We start from the raw sequence: 24,793 nt of genomic DNA on the forward strand, positions 1-24,793 counted from the left end.
GAAAAGTGAAAAATACCATGCTCAACAATATGCCCCTCCCTAAAGAAGATTGATCCCTCTATTGCAGTCCAAATCTTCTGCTCTCCCACACTCTGTCTGCATTACAGAAACCAGTGGTGCTTCCCAGGCAGAGAGTCCAAGTGCATGCCCTGCTATCTCCCAGCTCTGCATCGGGACAAATCCCTGTAGTGCAGCGTCTTACCTCCACTTCCCCCATTCCCTTTCAGACCTGGTTGCCACTAGCCAGGGCTGGACAGTTGCCGTGGCAAGACCCAGAGAGTAATCTGGACACAACCTCAGTAGGTCTGGATTGTTTATTCTGGTAATAACAATCACAACACTGGAGTTTGTCTTCCTAATCCTTGCTCAGAGCAGAGTGCACCGAACAATTAATAACGGCTACCACACAGAGTTAACATGTTCCTGTGATGCCGACAAAACTGCAGCACAAAACAGTAATTTGAGCCAAGCTGTATCTTCTATGGTCCTATGTGGATTCTGCAGAAACTAGCTACCACAGGAGCCGGGCAGCAGATGCCCCGTCCTCTTCCAAGAGGTGGAATAAAATTGTTGTGCTTCCTAAAAACATGGAGAGATTCTGTGTGGTACTGAATCATAACTGCTTTTAGAATGATCTATAAAGTGTTTCCAATAGTCATCTGAGTTTAAAAAACATATTTAAAGTTACCTTTACACGCTGTACTTACGATATCAAATTATCTATGGAGTAATGCTGAAGAATTATTACTCAAATGTGAAAATGCAAGTCCACGGATCTATGAATGCTCATCTGAAGGGAAACTTTTTGTCATGTTCTTTGAGCAGAAGCAAATTAATTAGTTGCCAAATGGCCCTTTCTGTCTATTGTTTGTACTTCCAAATTAAATAAATGAAACACTAATTATGGTGCAGACACTCCTCTCCCACGCTGAGTGATAAGTTGACAAAGAAAAAAAAAATTAACCCAGACATACAGATTCGGTTGTTTACTGCTGGAGTAGTACCTTGCCTTAGCAAGACTAAAACTGCCAATAGAAAGGCATCTTATTTACATTTGAAACACTCAGTTCTCGTATTCATTTTTGAAGTCTAATGCCGTCCTCTGAGAACAGTCACTGAGGGAGACAGAGTGATGGAAACACGGGAGTAACACTATGAATCATACCCTTGGCCCAGCTATTCCGACATGCTGTCTGTGCAAGTAGCTAATATCAGATTCACAGAAAAGCAGGGTACAAACACAAGCCCTTAGAGAGCCTAAATGAGTGTGCAGTGTGACGAGGGATCCTTGCCTGACCCTGGAAGACAGTCTGTTTATATCCTGACTTTAACAATAGAGAACCAAACGTTCTTGTATCTTTTTGTTTTAGCCCACACAATCAGAAACATTATTAATGTTCATCCCCTTATCCTTCTTAAAAATCCTGATAAACTGTTTATCCGGATAACCCCCCCACTGCAGCGGTGAATTTCACAGGCTGATTATTTACTGCAGAAAACAAGAGTAGCTCTGAGTTTCACTGAACACCACCTCCTCTCCTACTACAGTGTTGAGTAAAGGGAGCACATGGCTGGGTTTCACTCTATCCTTCATCATTTTACATACAGCCCTAAGCCATACCACCTTGTGCTGTGATCCCTTCAGATCTCGCAGGCTAAAGCAGGGTCAGTACTTGGAGGGGAGATCTCCAAGGAAAACACCAGTGCTACAAAAAAGAGTTTTGGTAATTCATTGATGGTGCTCTCTGTCTAAATTAGTAATGAGTCAGTGCCCTAGCTTGGTGTTTAACAGCACCGTCCTGTAAGGAAATGTTTTCTTTTGGTTGAAACAAAGAACAGATTTCATAACTGCTTGTACTTAATAAAGTTATTAAGTACGTGGCACATTTTTTTCAAAGGAGGAAGAGTGTTAAGACAAATGTCTTGGCCAAATTTCAACTCGTAATTATGTTTTGCCTACCTACAGGCAATTCCCTGTGCGGTTTCACTTGAACACAGCTTTTTTTTTTTTTTTTCTTTTTTTTTCACCTACCTTGAAAGTACTTGCAGTGCAATGCTGCTGCACACAGTCAAACACAAGCTTCCTTCCAGTCTACCAGTATGTACATGAAGATGGCCCTATATGCACTTAGGCTAACACAGAATGGAGGAGCACTGAATTTAATTAACATTGTTAAAACATTTTGAAAGCCTCTGAATAAAGGCTGTACAGAAGTGTAAAGTATTACCATGGTTCCTACAGTCTATTTATTTAGACTTAATAAGATTCCCTTCCCACACACACACACACAAAAAAGCCACCAGCATTGCCAAGTAAAAGCACATTAATAAATAGTACTGATATCCAAGCCATCAAAATTTCTTTTTGCCTAAGAACAAACTTTCGACCATGGTCACCCTTTAGTCCCTTTATCCTGTAAGAATCTGAAAGACAAGTGCACTTTGCTATGTGGTGGAACGATCAAAAATTACAAACTTTGATCAAGAAAGTGAGAAAGCAGATTCTGCGTTTGCTAACCACTCTCTGAAAACACAAGCTTCCAGCATCTTTGAGATTAAGCCCAGGGCACTGTAGCTGATCTGAATTACATATGTGAAGTGAGGTTTTCAGAGAGAATCAGGGTCCAACTCATTTAAGTCTTTATAGGTTGAAACAGAGTGAAACTGCAACTAGAAACAAGTTGTGAGAGTTGGAATAGATCTGGGACAGCAGCTGCAAAATACTTGCTGTCAGAAGCACTGGCTAATGGACAGATAGCTATATTCCTGGCAGCTCAAATCTCCCAAAAGTTCAAAGTTTTACATCTCTTTTCTCACCAAATCTGAAGGTGGCAAAGTGTAGGCCACTAAGTTCTGTGTTTAGAATTAAATCATCGTAAGGAGAGCTGGAAAATACTGGATATATTCATCTTGAATTCCTGAATTAGTTCCTTCCATGCCCCACCTCTTGGCTGTTTGTTTTCCATGAATTTCTACGAACTGAATCTGCTGACCTAAGCAAGGAATTTGTTTCAGAAACAGCTATGTTTAAATGCATACTGCAGAATATCTGAGGAAAGTACATCCTGAATGTGTAAACTGAGTATTCACGAAACAGCCAATTTCTAATGGTACATTTGCAATCAATCAGGGAACAGAAATATACCATGTGTCAAACCAAAAGTAACCAACAGAGCACAAAAGTTTAAATGTATTAAATACTGGAAATTACTGTAGGTTGAGCAGCAGCAGCAGGACTGAGCACAATTTTTTGGAAGAAATTTCTAAAACAAAAGAAATTGAGAGGAGCTGATTTGAAAGAGAAGCAACACCCATCCACTTAGCACTCGGACATATATAAATGATGAAGGCATGCTTATCACTCCTTGGGTTACCTCAGTAGCCAAACATAGAATCCAGCAAGGCTTATGACTGTGGGACAGCTACACAATGCTGCCTTGGCCATTTCTACCAACTGTTGAATCCCACCAGCATGACCTCGGTTTACAGCACAGCTGGTATATCCAAACCCCAACCCTGGCAAAAAATTGAGTCAAAAAATTGATTTCACCATCCAAGTCTGACAAAATAGTTGTGCAGATGAAAATCATTTGCATCTTGTAGACACCTCCACCTCAAGCACAGATGATTCTCCCATAATGGCCTTGGGCATATGCTGATCAAGAAGGGTGACAGACTAGAACTCAGCAATACTCCACATGGGAGCACATGAGTGCATCCACTGGGCTGATGAACAACCACCCCAAACTACCCCTACTCCCGAGTCCTCCTGCAAAAAAAGAATGGAGTCACTCAAGAGTAACTTCATTTATTGCTCTCATCGCCTTCAGCTATTCATCAATACTACTTTATCATCAAATGTATCAAGAGTATCCGACAGATCTACAATAATAGGCATGTCTTTAATAGCGTCTAAGGGGTAAAGAAATGCCTTGATGCCTGTGTCGTCAAGTGCAGCTAGCAGCACTGATTCTGCCTGTCATCTTGCCTTTAAATATAGTAATTCCACATGCAGGTGTATTGAAGGGACAGTAGTTTCATCAACTGATGCCTGAATGTGCACATTCAGTCAGTCCTAATTTGACTCCCTCTTCTGCCAAGAAAGTGAGAGTAGGTTAGAGTTCCCAAGTCAAACTCTCTACATTTTTTCATTGTAATTGACTTCAAAGATTCTAAAACATATATATATATTCATTTCAATAATTAATACAATTAGTTGTGCACATGAATATTTAATGAGCCTTTCCACTAAAGGTTGAACAGTTTAAGGGACTGGTAATGGGAAACAATATTTATTTCATTGGTGGGTTTTAGGATCCTGAAAATGAAAGACAGAAAAGGTCTGTTCCTTCTTGTTAGTACAGGGTTATTCCCTATAGTGATTTGGCCAGATTAAAAATCAGCATTTAAATAGAAGTCACCAATTCAAAAGAGTAGTTCAAATATGGAGTGATTACAATGCTTTTGCCTGCCAGCTGTCTAGCGGTCCATCAGAAATGGTCTGGCACTCTCACTCTGTATTTTGATTGGGGCATAAGTCATCAAAAGTCACTATTGCCCTTATCAGGATTGTTGTTATCAGCAGAAAAGCCAGGAAATGACAGCTCAAGTACCAGTACCCCTTCTCTTTACCCTAGGATCATGCTTGCATTCAAGTCATTATACTGGGAGATTCTGCACCAATGCTCTACAGTTAGCAGATATCAGTTTTCTGCCCTTTCAGTGCAATCTTGAGAACGAAGATTCATTAAAATAATTTTTAAAATAAATGCACAAATTGAGACTGAACTGTTTAAAGATACTGTTGAACTGCAAAAGACTTCTGAACATTAGAATTAAAAGAAACTCTGAGGATTTGTAGTACAGTGTCGAACTTAATTTCAATGTGACTTTTACATTTTGATCACCAAGTAAAAGTGAATTCTTTAAAATGCATTAATAGGTTTTGATATGCATCTGCCATTGTTTATTGTAATATTTATTATTATTTACAGCATAGCCCACACAAGTTTCCAAAGGGTTAATGCAACTAGATGAGCTGAAATTCATGAGCATAATCCTAAACAAGTGAGTTGAAGTTCTATCAGGTCTATTTCATAGCATCAGGGATTACTGCTAGCAGTCTAATCCTACTGAGCCTAAGGGAGGTACGTTGTATTGTATTTGAAATCCTGGCCAGGAAAGAACGGAAGGTTAAATGGGTACCTTGCTCTGTAATCAAATATCACAGGCACTACTTATCTATTCAATGAACAACTAACGTAGAAAATCAATTAGGAAACAAATAGCTTCTTCTTTTGAATTTTTTTTACCTAACAAAAAGAGAGAGCGAGGAGTAAATGGTTTTATAACGTATGTTTAACAAAACTCTATCATACTATCCACTATAAAATAGTTCTACACATTGACTGGCAAACATTAACTAGAAGGCACAAAACACCCCATAGCAACTGCTGGTGTTTTAATGTTATTTCTTTAAGTGCTAGGGCTATTTTCAAGCTTAGCATGTATTCGAACACCAGCAATTGAGCATCTTCTCAACGTATAAAGCAGCACACAGAAACTACGCATACAAAAAATATTAACTGACTGCAGATAATTGGACTGTGCTCAAATGAAATCACAAATGCATATCCGGTTGTTTGTAACTGAACATCTTAAATTATGTATCAGTTGTGAAGAGCATTTCTTCAGCTGTGCATCATCTTTTGTTCACTTGGTTAAAATCCCAGGAGTACTGAAAAAGGCTGAAGCTCCTGCTGGTCTTTGTTCCCAGCAGGGAGAAGTCCCTTTTGGTGGTCTTGAGGTTAACACCCTACCCGCCCCCCCCCATACCTGTCATTCTGAATAGACTTCACAGTCTGTGCACACAGACAAACAGCCTGACCTGGCCAGCTAGCTTGACCCCTGGGCAGGAAGAAGATCACATCTGGTTATTAATATTGGGACATTAAAAAAATGTAATCTTCAAGGCACTTGGAGAAGCAGGCTGGCAATTATACAGTATGCACTGGATGTCAGTCAGGGAGCATGTTAGCCTGATATTATGTCCGAGAATGCTAAAACATTCATTTTGCCCTGATGAGGGGTTTCAAATACAGTCTCCCTCTGTATCTCTGAAAGCTGGTAAGAGAAGTTAGCCCAAAGCACTTAAGTCTCTAGCTTATATGTTCTTACACTACCCAATTTTTAGTCTGTTTTACACAGTTTTATAATGTAAAACATTTGTAGCTGAAAACTGATGTAACTAGAAAAAAAAGTCATGATATTACAGTAGAGGAAGGCACCTGATAAATGGAACAAAAGTTCTCAATTTTACAATTGTGCTCAACGTGCCCCCATTACATTCTCTGAATATTTTACCACTATCCAGACTTTTCAGTTCATTCATTCCAGACATCTGCATATTAGATGGTTTAAACACACTTAGTTTATATAATTGGCTAAAATATACAGAAACACATTTGTACGTGCTTGTGATATATATTATATACACATGTACATACACAAAGCTTTATATAGCATAGATTTAATAGTGGCATATGTGAAATCTTAGTCCCACCAAAGTCAATGGAAAATTTACCTTTTGCTTGAGTTGGGCCAAATCTTAACCCTTTATAAATGGCAACACAGAGTCTCACTGGGATATGTACTGAGCATATCAAATCCCTGGTCTGACACCTTTGTATAGCCAAGTAATTACTTCTATTTGCCCCACTGGTTATGACTAAAACAGAATGAAAGACCATGATCTGGAGCTCTTATATGCTGTATTTTGCTGGCATCCCAGCCTTATTGATGCCACATGGAAGACTTTGGATTGCCAGTGTGAATGCAGCCCAGGTCCAGCAACCTTCACAAAAAATGCTCTGACCCCCTAAGGCGCACTTCTACATCTGTCATGTGGAAGGTAGAGGAGTATGGTCTTCAGAGAAGTCTCAAATCTGTCCTAGAAGATCGTGTCGACATAATCTCTGTGCTTGAAACCAGACTTAAAATTGTCTCCAAGGGTAGTTATTATTAATGCTCCCAGCCCAGATAGCTTAAATGAGCTGTCATTAGTTTGGTTTTGCTGCGAACCACCATCAAGTCTTTTTCCTTGCTTCCCTTCAAATGGAAAGATTTCCTTTCAAATTACATTGGGCCAACACCCAGAATGGGCCTTCTACCAGTGATGTGTTAATCTTGTGATCTGTGAGTCTGAAAAATGACTTTTATAGCACTGGAGGTGGGAACTTTCCAGCTTTTCAACAGAATGCTAGCACTTGTTTTTAGCTCTGATAGGCCTTGAGATGTCAGACCTTCAGACTGAAACACTATTATGTATGGAAAAGCTATTATAGGAAAAATGTAAGACGTTTCTAAAATATATTAGTCACAAAGTCACAGCGGTGTTTTTTCAACTTAGTATTAGTGGAGCTTGGCTTGGTACATGCAGCCATATGAAAAAAGAGTATTGATACAGTTAAAGAGCACTCTACAAATTTCTCACATATTTTTCCTAATGCAAAATATGCAGGAGGTTCAAAATGCATGATAGTTTCCTGTGGGATGGTCAGCATACCTTTTTCTGTCTTTATTACTTAAAACAACATGGCCAACTCAAGCTCGAGACAAAAAAACCTTTATCCCACTCATCCCAAATAATTAGAAATGCATATTTGATAATGTACACAAACACTCACATATGTATACACAGAAATTGGGAAAGATTATTGACAGAAAAGAGAAAAAATATAAAGGAGCTTGGGGCTTGGCAAGAGTGAAATCAGGCTAAGTACTGCAGAAATGACACCGTTCCAGACGTAGATGGCACTGTGAAAATAGACACGTAGAGATGCTGGTAGAGCAGGAAGAAGAAGAATGTGGTGAGGTGGTAAACACTGGCCGTACGTGTGCGCAACTGAGGTTGCAGAGAGTAAACCACGAGGCAAGGATGACACTATGCACAGTCCTGAGGGAGCTGGCGTTTTGAAGAGAAATTCCAAGCTTGAAGCAAGAGAGGAAATGTTTCTGACAGGTTGGGGACTTTCAGGGTGGAGACTTTCTGGTTTTAAATAGTAGCTGCTTGAAAAATGCTCACAAATGTGGAATAATTTAGGAGGAGAAACAGGCTATGGATGAGGTGACCTAGTGTATATGCTCACAAAGTATGTCACGGTTATCAATACCCAGTAACCTGTTTTGATCTGTAGAAGATATTTAGGAGGTAGATTTTGTTCTAACAACAAACACTCTGTATCAAACAGGGGAGCTGTTTTGGTGAGAGGGAAAACATTTCCAAATTCAAATCCTCTCCTCTTTTTCACACCCTCTTTGCGGAGCAGTCTCTCTGATTCTTCCTTTGTAACTAGCCTTTTCTCTAGAGCAACAGAAACAAATGGAAAAACCCTAGAAATAAACTTCGGGAGAAAAACAGAAACAGTAACCATCAATTTCAGCAAGAAATTACCCAAATAACAGAACTTTTTGAACCGGATAATTTCTCACAGTAGTGACAAACCACAGTAGTCAAACCACAGGAGAGCCATGTCCCAGTCAATTGACAGAGTTAAGAAACACTGTCATTTTGGAAAACTCTTGGGCCAACTCCATTCTTGGAGTAACACTACCGAGTTCAGCAATACTGCAACAAAGACGGATTTGGCCCACGTTCTTCCTGTCTCATTCCTCTCATCACCATTTTAATAGGAAACAAACAACTTTTTTAAAGCTTCAGACGAATTCTACAGAGGATAAAAAGTCACACAACCAGTAAAAACCCTGCATTTTTCCTATATCTTTGCAAATGTTTAGACTTTTGTTTAACAATATGACCTATCTCATACTAAAGAAAACACCTCATGGACTCTGCTCATGCCATTGGCAGCTGAATATCTTATCTTTGTGGCAAATTGAGGAAATAATCCTCACCAAAACCTAAATGCTAAATGAAAAGTTGGGGGATGGGGTGTGTGAATGAGAGCCTGGTACATGTTTTAGGAACTAAAAAGAACAGCCGGTGCTTGGAAACAACTGCCATAGTTCATCAAGCCCAGAACACCCAGACACAGCCCAGGCAGGCTCCCTGCAAGGTGAGCACACGAGGAATGAAACCTACCTGAGCAAGGGATCAAAATGCAGGACTGCAGTCAGACCCTACAGTTTGCGACAGCAGCCGCTGCCTTTTTGTCCTGGATAAAAAGCTTCCTGCAGTCACCAGCATCGCCCTGAGCCGGCTCTACCCGGGAGCTCCCCACGGCTCCCTGTGCAGGGGGGATTTCACTCTCATCACAGACACACTTATGTGTGCTCTAGCTACTGCCCTTCCTGATCCTTCTCCCGACACATCCCCTGCGTGGCGTGCGGCGGGAAGGACAGTGCACACACAGCTGGCTCTCTGCCAGCCGGGGACTCCCTGACATGAGCGGAGTAACCCTGCCCTCCCCCACGGCAGGGAACTTGCATCAAATCTCCAATTTCTTTTGCTGCATTAATGGCAGAAAGGGAGCTGAGCCAAAGTTTGAGAGGGTTGTCCTGTGACTGTGTGTTTGTCATACGTTTCCTTATTTCAAGTTTTCTCCAATGACTAATACCCTCTTTAAGAGTTTCAAACAGAAGTAAACTATTCTAAGATGCAAACTGCTGGAGATAGTGAGAACCATTTAGAAGTATTTCATTTTACGGGGCATAGGAAATAAAAAAGGAAAAAAACAACAGCTATGTACTTCAATTTTCCAGAAAGAGGGAGGGCAGAGAATCTAAAATATTTCAAACCTAATTTTGTGAAAAGATATTCAATGAGCTACAGCCAAGACAGATGCATATCAACATGCCTCTTTAACTAATTAGCAGTATTACAGGGTTCAGTAGTGACATTTCAGCAGTAATTGATCCTCTGATGCAATTTTTGTGTATTTCAAACTAGCCAATATATCCAGCCAAGAGGGCTGTGCAAGGACAGAGGCTGGCAGTCAGCACAGAGGAGCTGGTCACCGCCTGAGCGTGACCTTGGACCTCGGGATGCTAAACACACGTAATCAACAGGAGCTGCTAGCACTCAGCATTCTGAAAACCAGACCCCTCATCCCTTCACTTTTAGCACTTCCTTCACCACTTGCAGGTAGCACAGCTAATTTAAATTCAGGTGTCTACTACGCTAAACTAGTGTTTGTATATACTCACACAAGGAATTGGGAACTTCCTGGCTTGCTCTGAAATTAGTATTTAATTTCAAATTTTGTGCTGACTTAATGGGGAGAGCATTTGGCATCATATTTTCACATTACTTCACACTACATATAGGGTAACTTATTTCTTTCTCTTCTAAACCCTAACGGGAAAGGTTTTAATGTCAAGCAGCATGAAGGCCAGAACAAGCCAAAAGTCAACACAGCTCCCACAGTATGAGTTCAACCACAACAGACATCCCATCTGTATTTCATGGTGTACCTTAATAACAATCAATAATACATTAAAGTTAGCACTGAACACTACAAAGAGTCCATTTGAGTTATGCCTCAGCCTTGTAGTCCACATGCAGAAACAACATCTTCTGTTTCGCACCAGCAAATGAATATCTGGGGTAAATATTTGCAGATAGATGGCTAATTACCTATTTCTGTTCTTCAGGCTTAACGAATAGTTAACTGCCTTCGGGCATTTGCACCCCAAGTCACTATGTATAGCAATAAATGTGGGAAAGCAACAAAAGGCAGCTGTCTGAAGAGACAGGCAATGTGACACAGGGGTAAACTGGATGCTTCTTTCCCTCACTCTCTTAATATTAGGGGGAAATTAATTCTTCCATGGGGTAATTCAGAGCTGGAGTTTTTCTCTCTCAGCTAACTAAGCAGGAAGTGCCCTAACCACTTAATGTAGGCACCTAACACAGAGGCAAAAAAGTCATGGATTAGAAACAGACAGACAGAAAACAAGCTAGATGAACTAACAGGCCATTTAACAGAACAACAGTTACCTCTGGGTCTTCTAACATCAAACTGGGACTGATCTTGCAGAGGGCATAAAAGAACTTATGCCAGTGAAGACCAGCCAAAGAACCATCAGGAATACCAGAGGTTTAAAGCTAGCTGACCAGGCAGGTGAAATTCAGTATTGATGAATGAATCTAAGAAAATATGCATTAGAAAGAATAATTTGAACCAATCAAACAAGTTACTGGCGTCTCAGTTAAATGTAACCACTCTAGGACTCTTGGGCATCAGAATGAAGGGGGGCATGGGCAGAGACATGCAATGAAAGGCAACATATTTCCAGCACAGAATGCAATAGGATTTGTTTAAAGCAGATTATATTTTTGGATGCACCAGGCATGGGAGAGTAAAATCATACAGCTCCACTGAGAACAGTGTGTTCAGTTCTGAAATATCTGTATATCTCAAAAAAAAATTTAGCAGGGGTAGAAGGAGTTCAGTGATCAGTGATGGGATTAGCAGAAATGTGGAAAAACTTCCACTGAAAGCAACACTGAATAGATTGAAATTCTTTCGTGCATGAATAGTGTAAGTAAAAGAGAGACATGACAGAAAGATCATAAAATAATCATAAATATTATTATGAAGATATAAACATTATATAGAAAGATCGTAAAAAAAGTAAGAACACATGATCTTTCTTGTTCTATTACCAGATGAATAAACAAACAAAATTTAATAACTTAAATGAATGACAAATTTTTAAAAGCTGAAAAATTGTATTTATATGCAGGTTAAATTAACCTGTGGAACTCCTTCCAACTGCATATGATTGAGCCAAGAGTTCAGTTTATAAACCGGTTTGATGTTTGTGTATATATAAGACCACCCAAAGACCACTTTTTTGGGGAAAAAAAAAGATACTTGAATTTGTACGATGTTAATTCATTGTTCTTTAAGTAGAGAGGACATACAAGAAGAAAAATAATTTTCCTGTATGAACAACATTATTCCATATTTGCCCATGAAAGATTTTTTTGCTCTGCTCTGAGAAGCAATTGTTGTTAGCCAGTCTGGAGCAAAGAGATTAGATAAGGTGGACTAATGGTATAATTTGCTGTGATAGGACAATGATTGCATACTTGGCCTATCAACGTGTTGTTGCTTCTAAAATAGCATTCTCTTCTCTTATGGACAGCCACTGCAAGAGATGTACTTGACTAACTTTATTTGCAATGGAGTATTTTTCATTAAGACAGGTTGGAAAGATATCTCATGATTAAGTGACTCAGAAACAGCTCCAAAGAAGAAAGAAATATTCTTTACACCCAGACCAAATCCTGATAATTTCAGCCCTAAAAGTGTCTATAAGAAAATTATGAGTAACTGGGAGAAGGAAATTAGAACAGAAATGGAAATCCAATCTTTACACTACAGCAGACACTAACATATATAGACCTTTGTACAGTATTATAGCAGCTGACAGTAGCAGCCTGGGGTATGTATGGACACACATAGTTTTAAATTCTGTTTATGCTCTTGGGAAGTGTACACTTTTATAAGCACACACACCTGCCTTTTTGCTTTCCCCCCCACTGCATGCCCTGTGCAAGAAACCCAGTCTCCAATAACTGTGACTTCCACCCTAACACTAGCGTTGGATAATATCTGTCTCCCTAAAGTTCTTATGAGCATGAACAACTTCAGACTCCATCTCTGATTCCTCCCAGTAACAGACACTGTATTAAGCACGCATACAAAGAAATATAGGCAGACAGAAAGACAGATAGATATTTATTCACATATGTGAAGAAATTAAGTAGCATGCTTAATTACATTTCTATAAGGTCCATTTAGACTGCCAAACATATTGGGGGCCAACCTCTCACTCACCTCTGCTCAGTTAGACACATTTTCTTTTTCCCCAAGGCCATGCTCTGTTTCCTAGTCCAGATAGTATTGAGCTTACCTTCTAAATCTATTAGGACAAACAACTACTAGACGTAAAGGAGAGACATTTGTTTAGTTCTTTTTGTGAACACTGAGGCACAAAGCCTTTGTATCTGCAGAGCACAAAAGCTGAGGGAACTGGGATACAGGCTTGAGCTCTGTAACATGAGATTTCAGAGTTCTCCTTTTGTTGATTACCAGCTCAGCTCTCTTCCTTATCATAAAAAAAAAATTACATACATACAACTCTTCAAAACCAGCATAGCTCTTGTCCTTTGCATACCCCAAAATGCTTTAGGTAAACCTTATCATCTGTTTGATACTTCTGAGGTAGCTGAGGCCACAGAATTTGAGCTGTTCAGTGGAGAACTCATGAAAGAAAAGAAACACCCTAGAAAGCCTTCTGGATCCAGATCCTATGTGTTATATGTTGAGTCATAGATGATCCCACAAACCTATTTTTTTTTTTCAAGAAATGAAAAAAAAAAAAAAATTCAAAGAGACTACAAAGTATCTAACTGAGAAAGGATTTGCTCTTTCTCAAAAATACTCATCAGGAGTCCTAATGACTAGTTCCAAAGATTTTCACCCCTTGAGTTCTATAAGCCACAGAAATTCAAGTATCATGAAGATACTAGTGAAGCCTGATGTGCTACAAGAAATACCAGTGGACATAGGAACAGGCAGACAGAGCACATTGATAGCTTATCCAATTCATCATCGCCTAGGAGTCTATCTTAGAAAGTCAAAAACTGACAAAGGATATCCACAACTTGGGTACAATACCTATTTCTGAGATGCACCTGCAACAGGGTTAGTCCCAGGGGCCAATACAGTAGTGTTTTCGAATCTGCCCAATAACTTTAGGTCACAAATTTGGTAAAATTAGTCTTAAACTATTTTTTGTGGCCTGTGATCTTTGTCATCTGAGAGCTGACTTCAGAAGATCCTGCTCTGATATATGCCAGCAGGGTCCTGACTTCCTCCTGGGTCAAAGATTTTGAGTCACAGAAGTTCCTGGACAAATAAGGACATAAGGTTTTCAGAAACACTTGCAGTTTGGCCTCGTTTTTTCCACCAGCTTCATTCTTCCTAATTTCCAGTCATTCATTAGCTGCATACATATCTGCAAATGCCAAAGGGTGTTTCCAAAATAGTAACATCTAGATACTAAAAGCTGTCTCAGTTCAGTAGTAAAGCAAGCCTTTTTCCATACTCTCATCACTAGCAGACACAAAGAGCAAGAATACCAAGATCCTCCTTAGACTTTGTTTCATTGTTCTAGCTGTAAAAATATCAAGCTTCTGAAAGTGTTTTTTCAATTAGAAAACTTCAGTATTTTTGCCTCAATCTATTTCCCAGAGAACAAGTTTTTGTCTAGGTTACATAGAAAATAAGAACATTGCTGTTTGAATGGTACGAAGCTACATCAGGGGAAATTCAGATAGGACATTAGGAAAAGGTTCTTCCCTGAGAGGGTGGTCGGTCACTGGAACAGGCTCCCCAGGGAAGTGGTCACGGCACCAAGCCTGTCAGAGTTCAAGGAGCGTCTGGATGACACTTTTAGTCATATGGTTTAGTTTTAGGTAGTCCTGCGAAGAGCAGGGAGTTCGACTCGATGATCCTTATGGGTCCCTTCCAACTCTAGACATTCTGATTCTATGTTTCTATGAATAAGAAGTGCCCTTCCTTCTCTTCTGCTATTAGGACCCAGAGTTTTGAATTTAGCATAAGGATAACCTCTGTCGTACCTGGTATGATACTTGAGCCAGTTGCAACTTTTCAGGATTTTCCATGGAAAACATCTTCCTTCTTAATAAAGCAGTTTGGAAACAAATGACCTCCCCCACTCCCTCAGGCAAGGACTGCTGTAGGCCCAATCACAAGTTTAGGATATCAGTGGAAAAATTCCATGTGTCAAACAACCTTAGAGCGAGATGATATAGACCCGCTAAAGTTCTGGTAAGAGGAGTTTCCACTGTAAACCTTTGTTTTAAACAGGGTCATCACAACAGGATTGAGTTTGAATTTTCTCTGAATAAGGGTAACCTATTTTTCTATTTAAAAGTTTGGGTACAAACTATCCCTGAACAGCAGATTCTGTGCTGCTTTTATGGGTAGAGGTGGCTCTATGGTTCTTCTCTCCAGGAGCAGTGCAAGGAGGCAGCATACGTTCTTCTTTGGGAGAGTTTACAAGGGAGGACAGAGATTACAAATAAACACTCTACTTTGGGCAGACTCCTGAATACTGTCCCTATATGCCAGGTTGCCTGCACACAATCCAGCAATAAACCAGCAGTTACATACTCATATATTTTAGACACATGAATCATGTTAACAGAAAGGTTTGATTGACACTCTAGGATAAAAGTTTTAAATAGAAAAAAATGACATTTTTTGTTAGGCAACTCATGTGGTCAAATATCCACTCTTGGAATAAGATTAGTATATTACTCTTCATGGTTCCCATTAGCAATATGCATATAAGCAAGGACTATTGCTCATACTCTTTGTATATGACAAAACCTTTTTTTTTTTCGTTTTTGTCACTGCTACTGCAGTAGGATGCCCCAGGAATGGGAATCTGCACCCTTCATCATTCAAGGACTAGCTTTGCTCAATTTTTGTTTCCTTCAATGCCCCCTGCCTTTAAAAGCTAAACATTATCTTAATGCCTTCCCTCCCACAGTTTCCCGAGTCTATGGTGCACAATACTCTGTGTATCTGTCTGCTGCAGAACTGCAGGGCTGGCATCTTCTGCTGCAGACCAAGGGGGTCATTTCCATGACATCCTCCTTCATGGCGGTCCACAAAGCAAAGGTCTTGAGGTTCTCAGCAAAGCTTCACTTTCTTTGTGTATCAGCACGAGGATGTACGATCATCATTCTGCACTATCTGCCTGTATTAAGTACACCAGCCTAACAGACAGACCACCAGGATCAAAAAATATGACAAGCTACCGCTTGTAATTTATGTTTTATTAACATAAAAACCCTACCCACATTTAGTGTAATTACTACCTATTTCCTGTTGTACCGTATTGTATTTTGCCCACAAACATACACATGGAAGTTTATCCAATAAAATACGTCTCCTGCATTGTGCCCAATTCTTGCTAAAACCAACAGAACTGGTATTACTCAGGATTTCACACCAGCCTCCTCACTATCCTTCCTTACAAAATCTGACTGGAGCATTGCTCCAGTGGTACCCCAAAGGATAAAAAAAAAATGCAGAAAATGAATTTGTCTATCTAGTAAGATAGAGCCAATATAGTCTCAAGAGCTGTGTACCAAACAGCTCAAAGCTCAGTCCTGTACATATGAGGTCTCTAAGGTTTTATTTCCTTCAACCCTCTTATAATTTCCCAGTTCCGGCATTTTGTCTGGATGAACTGACAAATGCATAGACCAAGGGAAAGTTTCTCCTAAATCACTTAGCAAAAGCAATAGCAAAGCTGAAGTAAACATATGCATGTCAAAATATAACTTTCCTGTCGTGTCTCAGTCTTTTTTTTTTAGCTCTCATTCTTAAATACATGGAAGAGGTGGTGGAGAAAAATCCCACCTGGGAGAGTCTAGTAAACTGCAATTACAATTTTAGAGAAGACACCTGTAGTGAGTTGCATAATATCAGCTAAAATCTCCTAAGGGTAACAAGAAAATCTATGTTGCAAGGCTGGGAAGGCGTGGCTGCTAAATCCGTAGCTGCAATCTATTTATGCACATATACACATGCACTCACGTTGACATAATACTCTTACATACCCTATACACTGCATCTCTACTTTGAATCTCAGTCAGAAGTAATTACATATTTCTCTTAATGTCAGAATGAAAGAACTCCAGGCACAAAAAAGAGCTGTTATACAGCCATTTTGTGTGTTGAGCATACTGAATAAATGAGGCTGATCCTCTCTATGCCGCTTTTGCTCTCCTCCTTGCTCACTCTTCCTGCTCTGCAAGAGGAGCTACGAGCTTGGGCTCCACTGGGCAGGCTGCGCATTGCAAGTCATATCCAAATAGTCCGGTACAGACTCTTTTCAAAGAGTGGCCTTATACATCCTCACCCAGGACAGCACACAGACTGGGATCCTGGACACCATTTCAATGGAAGAACATGGGGATTCTCTAAACCATGATTTGAGAGTACCTTTCTACTTTAGCAGTATACCATAAGCTGAATACAATGCATGCTATTTTTTTACAAGGACCATTATGTAAGACTATCTGAGAGCCAGACAACATCTGAGTATCAAATTAAATATACATGAAATATAATGTGAAAATTATTTCTCTACTATTATATTTTAAATTTAAAATAAAAAAAAGAATAGGTCTGAAATTACTATTCTGCTAGCCCACAACTTGTTTGTTTGTTTTTTTAAATAAATGTACTTGTCTATAGTGTATAAGTACATACAGTAGGCATATATATTATGTATAGCTATGTATAGCTGACTACATAATGTGTTTTTTGAACATTCGTTTCTCTTTATACTTGTAAGCACAACAGCATAATCTGAATTACAGTAACTAAAATTTGCAGTGGAAATTAAATTTCATAAAACATTTAAAACCTTAAATTAACATAAACCTGAAAGTACTATAAAAATTGAAATATCCTCTATTGTGAGGTTTATGTTTAGCAACAAATTAGAATAACTTTTGTTTATCACTGAAAACAGCTTTCTTCACCTAAACAACAAGAATAAGATTAAGCAAAACATGTTTTGGCTCCTCAGATGTGCAGACATATTCCAATTTCCTTTCCACAATGATTTTTATGCAAATCGATGCTGCACAATCTCCTGACCTCTTGTACCATCATACTGGGACAATGACAGTTCAATAATTGGACTGGCACATATCTAGGATATTTGATTTTAAATTAAAAAGTTAGTGTAGGACAATTGAAATGGAAAGAATGTGACTTTCTGTTAATTCCAGACTGATCAAGTATCAACATTTCATGCCAAACAGAGTAAAGCAAACAAAGTGACTGGGGCTGCTAGTCCATTCGTCCCCGTATGCATACACTTCACACCCCCCACCTCAGTTGTTAATTCCTAACAACGATGCTTTCATCCAGAACAAGGATAATGAGAAAAACTCAAGCAGTGTTCCTTGGGGAACTGTTACACTAAAAGTTACCTAAGGACTAAATCCCACTTGTGCCTCCTGCACGTGATAAAGATGAGCAAAGCATTCAATATCCCTGGCTGATTTAAAATCCAAGTATGCAAACAGCATTATGGAATCCAGATAGACTATTCTGCTTCACTGATGACAGATGCAGGGAAAAAAAGCTAGTCTAATTAAGATTTTGACTTTGAACCAGCAGAGAAGTGGACACCTCGCTTTAAAAAAGCAGTGCATAACCCCAGCTGAAGAGCAGGTGCTGCACGGTATTTGCATTTCCTGCAGAGGATGCTAGCTAGCAGGACCAGCCAACTGACCGTGAAAATTCTTGGCCCTAAGTGACCCAAGGACAGACTATAAATCCATCCTATAAAATATAGTAAAAGCCCCATTTGTTCTTCCACCCTTTCAATATGTGATGTTATACATTTGTGATTATCTCATTTTATTGGGCTCTTTAGAAAGCTGTTTATGATCATTTGTGGACAAAACAAAGGCTCATTGTAAACTCTTTTTTAAATAAGTTGGAAGGTCAATATGAAACAAAGGGCACCACTTTCATGACTGCTACATGCAAGCTATGCTTGTGTGTGTAATATTACAATGCATTTCAGCAAAGGGATAGAGTCCTAGCTAATTACAAAGCTAACATATAATAGTATTGCATTAGCAGCCCAAGAAATTCCTATTGAATTGCATACATCTGAAAATAGAAAGACGTGCTTGTGCTGAAACTTAATTATCTTGGCAAAAACTGTGAGGGCCAGATTCTCAGAAGACATAAACAGAAAGCTCTGCTTTACACTCCTGAGGATCTAATTCTTTGTTTATTCAGATAACCTCCATCAGATAAAACTTACCATTTGGATTGACTAATTTGCCTTATTATTTTTGGTATCTACAGCTAAGTAACACAATTACTACTCAGTTTGTGAGTAGGAAAAAGAATACCGCTGATTTACAAATACAAAGTCTGAAAGAGACAATCAGCGTGCTCTACCAGGTTAAAAATGTTAATGCTGTTGCATTCCACCCTAGGCAAAGAAGACAAGCCTTTTTCAAGGACAGTTCTGACTGAAATTCTTTTTTATGGGTTCAAAGTAAAACATTATGGTAAAAAATGAATACAGCTTTGTTTGTTTCTTCAGTCATCGTTAGCAATAGACATAAAGGTATTCTGTTTTTGAGCCCATATGGAAAGATCATCAACACTTTCTGCTTCTGGGTCCTTTGCCAAAATACCATATCCCACATGCCTTTTACCTTAAAACATAAAAGAAAAGGTGTTGTTCTGGTCAAATAAAGAAATAATTTTTACTAGCATACGTCTAATGTTAAAGCTGCCTAAATCCTGCCAAAGACATTAAAACACCATCTGCAAAACAGATTTTCATTAAATTGATCAGTCTAAAGTTAAGCAGCTAGGCAGATGATGCTTTTGAGCTAACCTTTAACCTTTAACCTTCTTAAACTGAAATCAGGTCGCTCCTTTTGGGCAATATCTTTGCCGTTTGAGAACACGAGAGATAAAGTGATTTATCCAAATTGAACTGACAATCAGAGAATTAATAGTGTTATGGATCAATATTTTGTCAATGAAGGGAAAACCAAGGTAGTTTTCACACAGCTGAGTATTACTCTGCTAACTGCTGCCTGTCACTTTCCCTGAGCTCCTAAATAGTTGCGTATATGATGTAATCTATGGTAAATATCTAATATAAAATTAATGTCTTTTGAAGCTATTATCAGCTAATTGAATATTTTTGATAGACTAATTTTAAATATTTATTTGTGATTAGAAATTGATCCTGTCGTTCAGTTACTTGGTTAACTAAAACTTCTTTTCAGCCACTCCGGTTTACTTTGCAAAAAGGATATGCTGTATTTATTTATTTATTTATTTATTAAAAGTATTTGGAAACTATTTTATGAGCACAGGACATGATATACGTGATATATGCGGTTCCCTGAATCAAAAGCTATTTGACTAAGCTACAAAATGGCTTCCTTAAGAGCAGTTCCAGCTATATGTACTTTATATCCACAGAGGTAGATCACTGTCCTGCCTCAGCTTCCAAAATCTGCAGAAGTTGAACGCTTCCTCCTGCAGAATGGAAATGCACTCTGTTGCTATAGAGGCTTTCTCTGTTGACTTGTGGAGTCACTGCATGCTTCTTGATGGATGCTGTGAAGGATTCGCAGCTCTTCTGTGGTTTAATTTGCTAATATCAAGCTGCACAATTCCAGATGTAAGTCTTTGGGAAATTCATTTAGCCCAAGCTGAGTTCACTCAGGGTAAGGTTGTCTTTGTTCTGGTTCCTAGCAGCCACGTTACCAACACCAGTTGAATACTGCACTTCTGTAAGGAGCAATCAGGCCATTTCTTTTTTAAATAACTCAGAAAACAGCTGAAGGTTTCACTTTGCCACATTTAGAATCTAACTCTAAAAATGACATTTCAATACTGCCTAAAATTATACAGCTTCAGAAGAGAAGCTCTGATGTTCATGGTCGTTTTAAAAGCTACGGTTATGAAAAGTCATCCTTTTAGTTAAGCACAGGAAGAGAAATCAAGCTGTTACGGCAACATTTATAAAAAGAAAATTCACAAAACAATAACATTTAAATAAATATAAATGACTAAAGAAAAAACTTTGAGGTACTTGACAAAGCAAAGGAACAAAGTCACAGATTTTTTTTCTGTGCTGTCAGATGGTTTTAGTATTAAAGTTTTTATTGTCAAACCATATTCACAGCACCTTAATTTTAAAAGAGTTAGAGGAGCTGCTTGAATATAAACAAAATTCATGAATATTCGATATCACTCACAAGGTATATATCTATTATTCATACAAATTAATGCTCTTTTTTTCCTTAGGTGCTCTAAAAGTTTATCTGGTGTATCAAGAGGAAAAAAGTTTACAACTCTCTTGGTGTCAACAGCTTCACCAAGACCTGACAAAACTATCAAGTCTGCTAGCAGATAACTTTACAGACTTTCAAAAATCTCATTTATTTCCACCTTGAGGCCTGAATGTACACACACAATTAAAGGTAAAGTTTTCTGGGTGAAGTATAGAGGCATTACATTCTGTTATAAAGCATACACATGTAGAACATTTTGGTTATTTGGGACACATACTGCCAACCCCAAATCTTAAAAAATAGTAATATTAATACCCCAACTGATATGTTAAATAAGTCATTCCTTCAAATTAGCCTTAAAATGTGATTATATAAAAATAGTGTGTGCACGTGTACATGCTGTCTGCTTTCTGAGAGTTGTTAAGCCTAGTGTGGTTCAAATTTCAACCTTCTTAGAGAAGTCATGAGGGACAGAAACTTTTTAAAAAGCTGAGATTCTCACTAGCAATCCTAGGGACGGGTCTTAAAAAATACATGTATCAGGAGAATTGCAACCCTATGGTTACCAGCAGTACACTTTCAATTGTCCTTCTGCAGGACATGAAGCTTAAAGGGTGTCTAAGAGCTTATGCATTCCTTCTCTACTGGGATGTCTTTCACCCTAACTGATTCAGAGACTGAAAAAAGGTTAGTGAAGGTATTTTGCCATGTATGATAGCTGCACCACATAGGTGCTACTGAATTGCTTGATCTTGCAAACCAAGGTCTGGAAAAGAAAAAAAAGTGATGAGGGCTGAGAGCTGAGACTCCCTCCCTTAGTACGCTAAATCAAATGTTTTGTAGGACATGCTGCAAACCCAAACGTATTTGACAAAGATTTGTCTAGGGATCTGGTTGAGTGGGTGAAGAGACAGTGTTGTTTTGAGTAGGTAGTTTGTACCTTGCAACTCCATAGCTATGCCTATAGCTTTATTTAAAAAATAAGTAACCGGCATCTTATTTTCAACAGTCCCCAAATCTTTGGCAATGAAGCCATCTGAGAAAAGCCCTCTGCCTTCCCATCTCCCATTCTATCATTCCTATCTGTGACACAGTTTGCAGCAGCATCTCTCTGAATGGTGGCATTATAAAACCGATCATTGAAATAATCCAGGTTAACACTCCAAAGAAGAGATGGGGACCAACTACGTTTAACCTAGATCATTTAAAAAACCTGACTTAGAGTGTGGCTCCACAGTCAGCGTAACTGGAGGGAGCAAGGAACTGCTTCACAGATGACAGGGAGCAGGAACTTCTGAAGGCAGTTTTGCTGCTTAGGCAGGCTAACGGTGTCACTAGACTCTCAGCTCTTTTGGCACTTTTCAAAAAGGGGCTTTGGATCTTTAAAAAAAAACAACAAACAAGCACAAAAAACCCACCTCCCTAGACTTAAGGAAAAATGCAATTTAAATAAAATACATTATTAAATCAGCAGAGCAGCCAGCACTGTGGGACAATATAATAGACCCAATCTTGTGTTACCGCTATTTTTGTCCATAGCAGATCCACCAAGGTTACAACTATCAGGTTATAAAATGAAAATCCATGTTACTGCCTGTGCACCCTGTGTTAGCTCAGAACAGCCATTTGAACATGGTTGAACATCAGCAAAATGTTTTTTCTTGCTTAAACTAGAGGTCTGCTGAGGCTTTTCTAGATTTGTTCCATGTGTACACATTCTCAACATGATTAGAAAACCAGCATAGTTGCTGTAATCAGCAGATGACTCCTGATAGTTTAGTTATCACAGATTTCTAGTATAAATCAATAGATAACACTTGCAAAATGGATTTTCTAATCATATTTAGAGCTTGTTACAGTGACTAATGGTTTGCAATATTTTCTGAATTTTTATATCCCCTAGACAAAAGAAGTTTTTAATAAGTTACAAAGTTATTCATCTTGGAAATGAATGTGTTATATTTTGTACATGAACCAAGACAATCAAGCCAATCCAGTAAACACACTGCAGAAAATAAGTTACCCCATAATTAGGGTTTGGAAAAAGTCACGACAAGTTGTGTAATAAATGGTATTCATCACTCCCACATATTCATTATATCCACATAGTTTTTTCCAGTAAAGATAAAAATATAGTTGCCATTCTACTAACATATTTATCTACACCACACCCTTTCATGTTTGTGAAAAATCATTACTGGCTTGGAAAAGAAGGGCAGACAAAAGGATGACAGTGCTTACTTTTGACTATCCTTGGTAATAATGTGGCATATTGCATGTGCTTACTGAAAATACCAACGTAAAATAACTTGGCTGTGACAGATTACGGTTGCAAATAGATACATATGCCAGAAAGTGATCTTCTTCCCTATGCACGGTATAGAAAAAACATCATTTTCCATAATCTCTGTCAAGCTTCTGATCAAAACATAATGGACAAAGTCTGAAAAGATTATAAGAGATGTAAAACCCCTCTAGTCATTGATTATGAGAGAACTTTTTAAAAAAAACCCCTTACGTTCCCTGTGTTCACAGAAAGTGCATCCTAAACGGGCCCTCAGGTGAATCAACACGACTCATCGGGAACACTCCTCCCTGACTAGCCTGCATAGTTTTTTTTCAATTATATGCATGTTCAATAAACATTAATTCTGCTGATTAATCAAAGTCTTGTTCAACTAGCACTGAAACAGTTAATTTCCTAGTCTACTTTGTGGCGACTGAAATTGCTGTCACTGGCTTACCTTGTACAGTTTCAGGGCTGCCTCGTGCCTGTGATTGGTAGTATGTAAGCGCAATTTATCCACGCTGTTGGTGTAGTAGTCACAGGCGTTACATTTTAGGTGAACTGGGTTGCCAATGGCAATACACTTCAGCCTCCACTCATTAGTTTTGCCCCCTTCTTTAATGTGAGCCACCAGTTGATACTTCTGCATATGTTTGTCAGTCTTGCAGTGGAGCTGGAAGTTCGCTTTGAGCTGAGTGTTGTAGTTACAGAGCTTGCACTGGTAGATGTCTCCAATTACAGCCCTCCACTCCTCTTCGGGGAGCGAGCGTTCAGTGCTCACATGCACACTTAGGGCCTCCAGGCTGTCAGAGGTGAATTTGTTGCAGACAGCACACTGGAATAACTTCAGCGCTGGGTCACTGATATAAGGTGACAGCTCTCCTGCAGTAAGGAGGGACAGGTCATCACCCATTAGCTGACCACTGGCAAGCCGGATTTCAGGCGGCAGCTCATTATTTACTACAGGGGAAAAAAAAAATTAAAAGGGAAAGTAGAGACCAGCAAGCATAGCACACACAAAGGAATCTGTAAAATAAAGCCTTGACGAGGAGTTTGCTTTCTCTAGAGCTTAAACTATAAAAAGCTGTAATAGGATTGAATCAGGATCAATTACAATCATCCCTTTCAACTTCTAAATTCCCTCATCAGATAGCTTTAATTACTCCTACTGGGCATGATGTCATTCTGGAATTTGTATTTTCAAAGGCATGAAAGTTGATCAATAAAATAACAAAACAGCAACGCTTTTGTAACTTAAAAGCCTAGATTAACTTACACAGCACTAATTGTAGTTTTGTTATATCCTTTAAATGATGCTGGAGGTAGGTCAAGATATACACATCTACAATATAGTAATTAGGATAAGTGTATCTATACTAATTTAGCTACTTTTGGTATGAGATCTTAGCATTCCTAATTTTAAAATATACCCAGCAAACAACACTAGAACAATTTAGGTACGTCAAAAAGGAAACATTAGAACTGAACAAAGTTTGAGAATTCTTTCTAGTACAAATCTGCATCATTAGGTAACAGATTGACAGTATGCTGCTCACACATGAGCATTTGATTCCAATTTGCCCTCCTCTTACACTTGGAATACAGACAATTTGCTAACTATAAAGGCGCATTGTCAG

The 24,793-nt window shown here is 38.8% G+C and overlaps 1 protein-coding gene across 1 annotated transcript in view; it reads right to left on the bottom strand.

Annotated features, from left to right (window-relative positions):
• Positions 1–24,793, bottom strand: part of ZFHX4 (zinc finger homeobox 4) — a 152,712-nt gene that overhangs the window by 101,134 nt on the left and 26,785 nt on the right. The window contains exon 3 of the mRNA XM_009335012.1: positions 23,614–24,116. Within this exon, the coding sequence (XP_009333287.1) occupies positions 23,614–24,116 (503 nt within the window). The remainder of the gene's footprint in view (positions 1–23,613; positions 24,117–24,793) is intronic.

The sequence above is a fragment of the Pygoscelis adeliae genome, unplaced genomic scaffold, assembly GCF_000699105.1.
Source record: "Pygoscelis adeliae isolate BGI_AS28 unplaced genomic scaffold, ASM69910v1 Scaffold101, whole genome shotgun sequence".
NCBI lineage: Eukaryota > Metazoa > Chordata > Aves > Sphenisciformes > Spheniscidae > Pygoscelis > Pygoscelis adeliae.